The sequence below is a fragment of the Gekko japonicus genome, unplaced genomic scaffold (genome assembly GCF_001447785.1).
Source record: "Gekko japonicus isolate JY-2015 unplaced genomic scaffold, Gekko_japonicus_V1.1 scaffold918, whole genome shotgun sequence".
Lineage (NCBI taxonomy): Eukaryota > Metazoa > Chordata > Lepidosauria > Squamata > Gekkonidae > Gekko > Gekko japonicus.
Genome location: NW_015165263.1, coordinates 106,007 through 118,138, shown reverse-complemented (window position 1 = coordinate 118,138; position 12,132 = coordinate 106,007). Strand labels below are relative to the sequence as shown.

Here is a 12,132-nt window from a genome sequence, read left to right as displayed (position 1 = left end):
CCAATAAAGGTATTTGTATTTATTTGTAATTACATAAGAACATAAGAGACGCCAATGTTGGATCAGGCCAAAGGCCCATCCAGTCCAACACTCTGTGTCACACAGTGGCCAGAAATACCAGTGCCATCAGGAGGTCCACTATTTTATAATCCTCCTCTATCTTTTGATCTGGTGGGCGATAACAAACTCCCAGTGTTAAGCTTCCTTTTGGGCCCACTATTTTAACCCATAGCATTTCCAGAAGTGAATCCAATTCTCTTACCCTCTCAGTCTTACTGGACTGTATACTCTCTCTGAAATACAGCCACCCCACCTCCAGCCCTTCGCCCCATCCTTCCAATACAATTTATAACCAGGAATATCCTTCCAATATAATTTATATCCCATTGATTTTCCTCATTACTCCAAGTTTCTGAAATACCCACAATGTCTATCACCCCCCCCCCAACACCAAGCATTCCAACTCCCCGATTTTACCTTGGACACTTCTAGCATTTGTATATAAACAGCTATAACTTCCCATTGCATACGGCATTAAGTCCAACATGTAGTGTTCCAAAATGTCTGAGACAGAGTTTTCAGGGACAGTTCTGGCAAATGCTGTAAGGCCACTTCCCAGCATTTTGTTACTCCAGAAAAAAATGAATAAATGCAACAGAATATTACAAATATAAATAAGTAAAAATATTTTGCCTCAGCAGAACTGTCTGTAGTACATACTACCACAAGATTCCAGTTGTGAAGAAAGCAAGATACAAAGAAATCAATTAATAATTATTGTATGACATTGTGTGTGGTACAGCCAGGAGATCTGAAGATTGTCTGGCAGCCTTAAGTTTTAACTCTTTTAGTAAGATAGACTTATTACTTTTGGGCTGAGAGAGCTCTTAGAGAACTGGGACTGACCCAAGGTCACCTAGCTGGCTTCTTGTGGAGGAGTGCAGAATCAAACCCAGTTCTCCAGATTAGAGTCCACCACTCTTAACCACCACACCATGCTGGCTCTCACACAGATGACAACAGGAGTGCAGAGAAGGAGAGGCTATGGGAATACAAGTCTGTCTCACTGTATTGTACCACTGATCATGCTTCTTATTCATCAGCATTTAGCATTACCAAACAAAAAATGCCATAGAAATATTGCAGGAACAATTTAGGCTGATTTCATTGTTTCCTATTATCAGCACCTTTTTATCTGAATGCTGCTTCAAAGGATATGAATATCAAGAATAGGACTGCTACTGCCTTCGTCTCCACATTTATTAATCTAGTCACTTTCCAGAGTTATCGCTGAAGCAGAAAGAACAAGACTTCCAGGTGTTGTGCTCCACTTGGAGCTGGGAGATAAGAGAAAGAATCCATTTGGAAAATGGCTACCTCTTTCTGCCAAACAAAAGTCTATTTTGTAGAAGACTATCATATAGCAAGGAAATTAAAAAGCTGCAAAACACTGTTCCTGTCTTTCGTAATATTGATTAGAGCATTAAGTATTTGAAAAGGAGATTTCCCTCTATGATGTTTTTGTTATAGCTTCAGGGGTTTTTAGCACAAGATCACCTAATATTTCACTAATACCCAGTGATGCTGCCCATCTGCTGGCTTTGAAACAGGGAATAAAATTGTATTAATTGAATCATCAATATAGTACAACCTTGTTTCATCAGACACCTTGGGGGGCCATAAATATGACTCCGGTAGAGTCAAGTCTAGAATGCAGATGGGAAGAAGGATACATAAAACATATTGATAATTTAATCAGGGAACATAAATCATGCTTGGGATATACAGCTATTGAGCTACAGAAAAGCTTGATAGATGCGGATAGCCCGGAGGATCTTTACAACTGTGACTGCATAACATGTCAAGTCTTTAGTATGATACCATTTTGGTCCACTTCAATGTTAAAAGGCCATATAAATGTAAAGTAACTAGTAGAAGCATTACAGCTAACCATAGCTTGCTTGCTCTGTAATATTAATACGGACACAATGGACAATGATTTCCATCTGCCAAGCTGGATCCAAGTTTGAGTAACTCCCTTCTGCCAAAACTTCCTTCACCTTTCCCTAGAAAAAGGGACTCATTGGATCTAGCTCTATATTTGATTGGGTGTTACAATATCAGGTCTTTCTTTCAAGATGGAAATACACTAGGTTGCCAGATTGCATCTCCACTCCAAGCGGCAGCGGGGGGGGGGGGAATAAACCCACTGGAGTCTGCTGCGCTGGTTGGTCACTTCTGATGTCACTGATGTCATATACCCCCCAATGTCCCAGCACCCACTGGTTACCAGGCTTGCCCTAGAATACACATTACCATATTTTAAATTAACATTTGCAGTATTCTATGTACATTTTCAAACTGATATCTTATTGTCATAAATATGAGAGAAAGCTCTACAAGGTCAAAATACTGCATACTTTCATCAACAGACTTTAGACTCATTCAAATGTTATTGTTAGGCTGTGTGATCTTGCTTTCCTTAGAGGGTTCAAGCCTAGATAGGAATAATGATGTTAAACACAGTACCACTAATAATACCTTTCCCAGTTACTAAGTATCTCCCACATTTAGTGGGCAGCTTCTGCTTATATAGAAGTGTGGCGAGTCAGAGGCAGATTTGATTTCTGGTGCTTCTTATGGAAATGCACTAGATGATTATGTTTAAGAGAAAGATTATGACACCTTTCTTTACATCTTGATTTGTTAGTTGCTGTTTCTGGGGAAAGGACCTCCACGGGCCAGTGACCACTTCTATAGGGTATAAGGATAACTTCTATCCTAGGTTAGGCTAGCTGGATACCTCCAGCAATACAAATATTGGCCAGTAGAGAAGACTTGTGCAAAGCTCACCAGCTACTTCAGGCTAAATCTTTGCATACGATTTAAATACATTTATTTCATTGGGTTAGTTGTGTTTCTCTTAGGCACAAACAACTGATTGAAAATCAGATCTCCAAATGTGTTGTTACTCATCTTGGATTTCTGATGCGGGAGAAATGCTCAAGCATTGATTCATTCATTTATTTATTAATATATCCATCTTGGATCTTTGGCACAGGAAAAAGGCTCAAACCTTTCTTCTGCACCAGAGATCCAAGATGGATATAAATAAATTACTTAAAATAAATAAATTGTAACTCCTATGCTATTGAAAGCAATGTGAAAATGTTCATTAACCTATCTAGACTGCACCCTCAATTAGTAGGGGGCATAGTGGCCCTAGCAGAAGTCTGAGTATTCACATATACTCTTTCTTTCTTCTTCTTCTTTTTAATAGCACTTTCAATACAAGCTTTGAAAGCCATAAAGTTTACTGTGGCCAATGTTCTTATAAATGCTTCAGTACATGGTAAAACAAAAATGCAACCTTGAGTTTTCTTCTCTGATGGAATCTTACTTTAAAAAATTGTTTTGTGGTGTCAGCCAGGTCATAATGCAGGGCATTCTGTATTGTACAGTAAAATCTCTGGCATCTTTAATTTTCAGAATCATTCTGATTTTCACTAGAGTAGTTTAAATCAATCCTTTACTAAATGAGTTTGTGCTGCAGGCTATAGGATTTGACAGTGACTTGGTCATTGGAAGGATAAAGAGAAGAGTTGACTGGCATGTTCTCAGATAATGAGTCTGCTGGGATGTTAAGAGTCTGTATCCCTTGCCCCTCATTCTACCTGCAACAATAACAGGCGATTTCTCCCACTTGCCCTTATGCCTGATATGTATGACTGCTCATTGTGATAGAACAAAAGATCAAACATCTGCATGCTACCAATACATTTAGAATGAGATGAATATATAATTGTGTCTTAGGATCACTGAATACATGAACAGACCTTATACTGAATCAGACTGATAGCAGCTTTCCATGTTCTCAGGCATTCACATCACCTCCTACCTGGTCCTTTTAACTGAAGATGCTGGGGATTGAAACTGGGGCCTTCTGCATGCCAACCAGATGCTCTGCCAGTGAGCCACAACCCTTCTCATCACTGAACAACACAGGATCAGTTCTTCATTTCAAATCCTTTTAGTTTTCATGAAGATACATTTAATATATAAAATATATAATAACATGTCTTCCTAATACACAGCACAGAAGTTACTTGAACAAATGTTGAACAATCTAACTAAAGGATATGCTCAACCTAGTAAGAATGATGAACAGACCACATTACTGAGGTACTTCAGATAAGTGTGGAAATCTACATTAGTGGTGTCACCATCAGAAACAAGGTATTGAATGCATTTATTAACTATTATACTCAGGAAGGGTTATTTGTGAATTATGGAAAATCTGCAATAATGACTTTTTCTATAAGTCTATGGATCATGTACGCCTTCAGTTTCTTAACCGAATGGCAGGAGTACGTAGATGTGCTGCAGTAACTGTGCTCAAAGTAGAGTTTGTACACCACTCATTGGAGCCCAGGGCTTGGATTGCTGCCTTCAATTTAAGATTGAAGGTTATTTTCTCAATGCCCAGTGCCCAGGGATTCCCTTTTGCATCTGCCAAAGGAAGAAACCTTTAGTCGTGTTTGGAAAAGGTGTGTAGTTCATAGATTTGAGGTCTTTGGTCTTTCCTTTATTATAGTTGGGAATATGGTCTATCAGGAAGCATTGAGGATGATCAGGAAGAGGGTAATTCACCTGGATCTTGGTTGTATACAGACCGGGCATGTTTTCATGCTTGCCAGACCGAATGCTCTGTCAATTGCAGAACTGAGAGGGTGCTTTGATACAATTCTATTTTCACATTGTTTTTTGTGGTTGTGTGTCTGGTGGAACAGAGACTATACTATTTTGTGATCACCATGACATATATGAGTACTTTCTCATTATCAAGTGGAACTGGCTGGGGCAGAATGGTTGTGGGAGAATAATTTGCTTTTGCTTTTAATTAGGGCATGTGGCTCAGTGACAGAGCACATGCTTTACATGAAAAGGACCCTAGCTTTGATCACTGGAATTAGAAGTTCTCTGTCAGAGACTTTGGAGACTGCTGCCAGTCAAAGTCAAGAGCACTAAACTAGGTGGACCAGAACTCTTACTTAGTAGATGGCTGCTTCTAGTTTTCCCATGTAACACCTCAAAATAAACCATGGAGTCTCAGTTGCATTGATGACAATGCATGCCAGTAATAAGGAGCTCAACCCTTTTCTTAACCCATCCTTGTCTTGGTGGTGGAAAGTGCCATCAAGTCACAGCTGGCTTATGGCAGCCCTGTAGGATTTTCAAGTTCAGAGGACGTTCAGAGGTTGTTCGTCATTGCCTGCCTTTGTGTCAAGAACCTGGTATTCCTTGGAAGTCTCCCATCCAAATCTTAGCCAGGGCTGACCCTGCTTAGCTTCTGAGATCTGATGAGATCGGGCTAGCCTGGACTCTCCAGGTCAGAATATCCTTGTCTTATTTGTGATTTCTCCATCATTCTCAATGTGTTGTTATGGTCTGAATGCAGCACAATGACAGCAGCTATTCAGCATAGTTAAAATGGGAGAAGGTGTATATGTTTTCATAATCCCTACAAAGAATGGCTGTTAACACAATGGATTTATAAGTGCTCATTGTGGAAATTAAACCTTTTAAAGATGCAATTACCTTGTGTCCAAGATTTAAGTGGAGGATGAAAAAGGACTGGCCCATATCAACTAACAAAAATAATATCTCACAGTGTTTTGTCCAAAGTAGCACTTGGGATAATGGACATATTAAAACTCCAAGGCACTTTCACATCATCATAGATTTCTCAAAGTATGAGTTGTTCTATCAACAAAATATTTTGAAGAATAGGCCTGTTTTCAGAGGCCAGGGCCAAATTCTCCTGCTGTGTGTAACAGCTGACATAGCTATCACATTAAAATAATGGTAGGATGTACAAATTGTCATTGTTCATTTATAAGAAAGAAAATACAATCAATGTATTGTGTGCATTAAGGCAAATTAATCTCTTAGAGAACAAGCTTGGAAATTTACTGTCAATTTCCTAACTTCCAAGCTTGTCTGCTGTTAGTGACAATCAGTTTTTAGAATGCAGAACTATTGTATTTGCCTAGAAGTGAAAGCATAAATAAATAAATCCGGAAAGGTTTATTCTGAATTGAAACCATGCTGCCTCTCTATACTTACCTAGGAGAATACAACTTCTTCTACCTGTAGACCCTTGAGCTCCCAGTTTATCCCTGGGTGGCTAGAAATCGTCCTCACAAAAGCTGCACTAAAGAGGTCCAATAAATAGATGTTCAAGCTATGGAACTCTAGCTCACAATTTTGTCTGCAACAACAAAGCAGCCCAGCCAATGGCTTGGGAGAAACCATAGCATGATAATTGTCAAGTTTTTATTTCAAAGTTCCTGTGACATTAATTGGCAAATCAGCAAAACTGCTAATTTCTCCAAGTGTAACTCATATTTCTATAATATTTCTCCTTAAATGGTATCAACAGAGGGGGAAATCCTGCCTTCAGAAAAAGGATTGTGATGCCAAAGAACAATTAACAAAGGTATGAAACAGCTTATCATACATGCTGTGGTCAGAGACTCCTCCTATGTGTCCCAGCACAATAGGGCATACCTGATGGTTCTTCCATGACTTGAAGGCATAATTAACACACACACACAAACCCTATAGTCATGGAGCCTTTTCTCTGACTTTAACTCCTTCAGCTACAAGATGCCACAAATCCTGAGGACTTTATCAAAGGCAATGCAAGAATCAAATCAAAACTTCAGCTCCAAGTTAGTATCTTTCCATACATCTATTCCTTAGAGACCAATATACATTATCTAGACTGCCATATATTCCTCCTCCTCTTTTAATGACAAAGAAGGTGCATCACACCAATGTCACTACAATACAGACAGTGCAAGTTTCATGGGATTTAAGTGGTTGGCAATAAGAAGATATTTTCTGCAATACATTGATATTTTTAACATATTTCACATAATTTTAAAACCTTTTTCAGTATATTTCAAGACATCCAGAACATTCTGGATCAGGCAGCACACAATGTTAGAAGTAAATGTCATGAAATACACATTTGTTAGAACAACAGGAAAGAGTATCATGAGAAACATTTTACAATCAGGAAAAATAATAACCACATATATAATTAACTGCATGTAACCATTCACCGATGGGGGGGGGGGAGTGATAGCTAAAATCATGATAGCCTCTACCATGACACGCCTATGTTTCTATCAAACTCACCAACTACTTGTTAAAATAAAGGTAGCTTACCTGCACATTTTGTTCTTGTTGTAAGTGGAGGCCCAGGAGGTCCTGTCCCTCCATCTCCAGGACGGGTAAGAAGAACTCTGATCTCATATTCCACATCTGGGTCTAGATGCCATAACTTGTAATTTGGTGAGTCAACAATATGAGTTTCAGCCCAATTCCCATTGGTTGTACGGTATTCCACTTCCTTCAGAATGATTGGACCATCTCCAATGATAGAGTTGGCATTTGGTTTGATCCACAGATAGGTAGCTCCAACTGCTAGAAGCTCTGGAGGTGCAATAGGAGTGGGAGGTTCTGCAAACAAAAAAGGAGACACCCATATTTGATGAGGGCTATTATTACAGGAACACTGGACCAAGCTGAGATGTTACAGAGATTACTGACTATAATGCAAACCTCAGAAAGTTCATCTAAATGTCCCATAGTTATCAAATGAATTAATATTGTTTTATTTTTGAGGAGGTCCTTTCATGCAGGGAAGCAGAACTGTTCCTTATTTTTGGAAAACTACAAGCTTCACCTTAACACTTATCATAAAATAGTGAATTCATCTTGTGACAATTGTAAGAACTATGTATTCAATTGTATTCTAATGCTGAAAGGCTATAAACTCAATCTGAAAACCTTTTTTCTTTTGGACAAAACATCTCTTTTGTGCTGAAAAGAAAGGTCTTGAATACGAAAGGACTTATTAAAGGCTGGTTCGTTTGATTTTTGTTCGCAACACAAGTGCCCAAACTTCTACAAGCTTGAAACACATCTAGAAAACCAACGGAACTGAAAGCAGAAATGTATGCCCTTTTAATTTCTGGCATTTTTCATTAGTTGTCATTGTTAGCCTTTTCATTCATTCATTAATCATTCATGATTCAACGTTTATTTCTTTTATGCCTTTTTATTTTATACATCTTTTATAGGCCATTTATAACCATGCACTAATTTTAAATAGGGAAAATTTGGCACACAAAAATAGAAAATGGTACTGAAATAAAGACGCTTTGGTTCAATTTGCACAAGGGATAAGGAAAACTGTAATGGGCTTTCTGAAGTCAAACTCATAAAGTCAGGAACTTCAGTAGCATTCCTTGATTAAAAAAACATAGTTTCACAAAGGCTGGAGAGGGGAACCAGATGACTAGCACTTGAAAAGTTTAAATGCTTTTTTTCAGACCGCATTCAGAAGACTGTGGGCAGTGATTCTGAATCAGTAGTGCACACTGACCTGCAAGGCTCCTCGGGTTTTACGTAATCACTCATGTTTTTCCAATATCTCTGTAAGACTACTGAAAAAGATTATCCAGCACTTTGAAACTGGATGTCACTGATATGTCTTTGCATAAGCGTTATTTTCTTCTCTAGGTCAGTGTCTGTCTGCCATGCTCAAGCGTCTATGAAAGAACAAGTAGAAACTGAACCCAGATCAAACAGAGCTGATGCTTATCAATAAACCTTATGTTCTGGAAGAGATTATATCACTGACAAATTTGGTTAACAAGTTTCAGAATTTTGTTGGATCTCAATCTTCTCTAAAAAAAAAAGTTGCTATGGTAGCTAAAAATGCTTTTTAAACTTGTATAATAATAAGGTCCTGTTATAGATTCACCTGATCTAGCCACACTGATTCATACCGAAATAACCTCAAAACAAAACTCTATGTAGGATTGTCCAAGAAACTTTGGCCCCAGTCACACGGCAAAGTTGCCATGGGAGAGGCACAAATGGTGGGCGAATTATCCAGGCACGATCACATCCCAACATCTGGGAAGTGGAGCGCACCTGTGGCTTACCGCCGACAATGTGAATTAAAAAACTAGTACCTCCAAGGTACTAGTAAACGTTTGCCACGGGCTGCCTCCAGACTCCCGTGGAGTGATCATGCCAGCGCACGGCATTCCCCTCTGGTCCTTCATTTACCCGCTGGCGCCAAGGGAAGGACCTGTGGTGTGCTGCCGGCACATCTGATCGCGTAATCGCGGATCAAACTGCACCAGGGCAATTAGCCACGCCTCCCCCCTGCGATATCCGGCCTGTGTGACTGGGGCCATAATTTGTTTTAACACAAACATGCTTTAGTGCTGTTTGAAGTTTACCAGTTTGCATGCATGTCTATCAGTGCCTACCCATTAACATCTCTCCCAGATTTCATATTTACTGATGGCATTTTCATCATCTGGAGGACATATAAGAAAGGAGCTCTTCAGAGATTCCACCAAGACTTCAACACTTTTTGCTTGAGCATGAATCAGTCCATGCAACACAAAAAATTTCTAGACACTACTGTGTAATAATTCAAGGGGTACACAGAAGAAGAGTGTGCCATCAAGTCACAACTGAGTCACCGAAAGCTCATCCATGGGGTGTTCCCTGCAGGAACTGAGCAGAGGTGTTTTGCCATTGCCTTCCTCTGTGTAGCAACCCCAGTCTTCCTTGGCGATCTCCCACCCAATACTGACTATGGCCTGCCCTGGTTAGCTCTGAATCTCTGACAAGGTCAGGACAAACTGAACTATTTAGGCTGCTATGGCTGCATAAGAACAACCTTATATCAAAACCTCACAGACCACCACACAAAATCCCATGCTTTCAAACAACCAACTGAAACATATAAAACAACCCATAGTTTGTAGTTACGCTCAATCGAGATCACATTTTAGATTAATTCATTTTAGTTCATTTTAAATGAACCCATTCCTACTTGGAACTGGAAAAGCTCTCCCAAACTACAGATATACACAATGCTGATTCATTTCCCCGCATATCATCCATTAATGCAAGTGCAATTTGACCACTGACATTCACATAGCTCTCACTTAAGTAATGAAAATGATGTTTAATTTATGTTAACAACATGATAATGATGCAAAAATGAGAGCTGGCTCTCCAAATCATGGAATAATTTTAATTCATCCATCAGATGTTAGACCAACTGCTCACTGCTTATTTAGAAAACCTTGTTTAATAATCAAGTATATTTTGGTAATCAAGGTTGTTTTTAAAACAGAATATATTTTTAGATCTACTGATTTGAATCAGTGTTGAACTTAAGAAAGAGAGAATCAGTAAGACCAGAAATATACATGCCTATCCAATAGCCATCAGTATATAGCAGAGCTGTAATAGTTAAGAATGACACTACTCTTAAACAATAAGTCGTGTGGATTAAGAAAAAAAAGTTTATGCCACTTTGTATACACAAGCACTTAGAGAATTGTACATAGCTCTTGTAGAGACCCTGAGAGGTGCATATTAGTGTATTCAGGAAGCATGAATGAGATGCTGTGTATTACTTCTGTGAAAAGTGAAGAACAAGGTAATAAAAATACATCTGATACACCTATAAAACATACCAACGTTGTCCCTATTGGTGGGGATGAGCAGATATATCCATTTCATTTGCCTTATATGATGTCAAACCATTGATCCATAAAGGCCTACTATGGCAGAACCTCTCCAGGGTCACAGACAGAGGTCTTTCACATAGCCTACTACCCATTGCTGCTGTTGTTGTTTGAACTGGAGATGTTGGGGATTGAACTGTGGACCTTCTGCATGCAAAGCAGATGCTCTGCCATCTACGGCCCTGGGCTATCATTGGATTTAGTTTACCTCCATTTTGTTACTATTTTTTAAAGTATTTTATGTCATTCATACATATCCACAATTTGCATTCAGTTGACACAAATGTGAAGATTTTAATGTGAATAATCAGTACAAGGGGCTGGATCCCATAGATGAATTGCACTAGCAGTGGTGCTTTCCTTATGTAAGATGCTCCTCTATCCTGGAGCTATTTTGATTAATTGCAGAGCTCTTTAATTATCTGAAAGCCACAAGTATCAGATGGGTCTGCATCTCTCTGAAGGTACTGCTTTCCAGTGGACAAATTAAAATTAGGGCAGGGTGGTATCCAATCCTGCCACTTCTCTGTGGGTGCGGTCAGATAGTGTGCTGGGAGCGGTTTAAATTGTCCCGGCCCTGATGCGGTCTTTTTTAACCTGGAGAATCGCGATCACACTCACCTCCTTGCTCCGGATCGCTGTGTTGTTGTTTTTCTCTCTCTCTTAGTTTGGGCATGCGCACAGGCAGCCATCTGTGGAACTAAAAGTTTCGTGCATGTGTAGAACAGCAATTTCCTCTTCAACCCGACTGCTGTAATGTTTCCCTTTAAACTTTAAAGGAACACTTCCCTTTAAACGTTTACCACCGAAAATGGCCTCCATGAGATCCCGAACTTGTCTAAAGGCTAAAACTAGGCACCATTTAAACATTGTTTTTAATAACCCTGTGGCGGACCTCCGTCTATGCACACACCACCAATGCTTTTTTAAAAATGGCAGATGAAAAGCGGAAGCCTCAGGCAGCTTTCGAGTGGGGAGGGGGTTTAAATCAGAAGTGGCTCAACACCGGAGGAGCGATCACACAGGGGGGAAATGCAGCTGGAACCGGAGAATCAGGAAAACACCATTTGGGGACCTGGTATCAAAATACTCCGGGTTAAAGCAGTTTTGAGCTGGAAAGCGACGGCTGGGGACGGGAGGCAGATGTTGACCGTGTGATCACACAGATAAAATCCATTTCAGAAGCGGGCCAAACACGGACTAAACGGCCCGTCTGAATGCACCCTGTGTTTCTGATCCCCCTGTGACTGGCAAAGAAATGCTGGTCTTGGAACTGAGATGGAGGAGGAAAGAGAAAGTTCAACACTTCTCTTCTTATCCCAGTCTGACTCCTTCCCTATGTACATTTACTGCCTCTATTCTATGTACCTTGAGTTTGGGATCCAGGATCCTCTCACACAAATAACTTGCCATGTTAAATATAAACATCAAGACTAATCAAAACTGAGAAAGTTGTATGATCTTTGTCAGTTGAAATATAGTCAAGTGTGGGCCATGA

The 12,132-nt window shown here is 39.6% G+C and overlaps 1 protein-coding gene across 1 annotated transcript in view; it reads right to left on the bottom strand.

Annotated features, from left to right (window-relative positions):
• The window catches only part of PTPRT (protein tyrosine phosphatase, receptor type T), a 604,328-nt gene that overhangs the window by 486,695 nt on the left and 105,501 nt on the right, over window positions 1-12,132 (bottom strand). Inside the window, exon 6 of the mRNA XM_015410192.1 lies at window positions 7,237-7,530. Within this exon, the coding sequence (XP_015265678.1) occupies window positions 7,237-7,530 (294 nt within the window). The remainder of the gene's footprint in view (window positions 1-7,236; window positions 7,531-12,132) is intronic.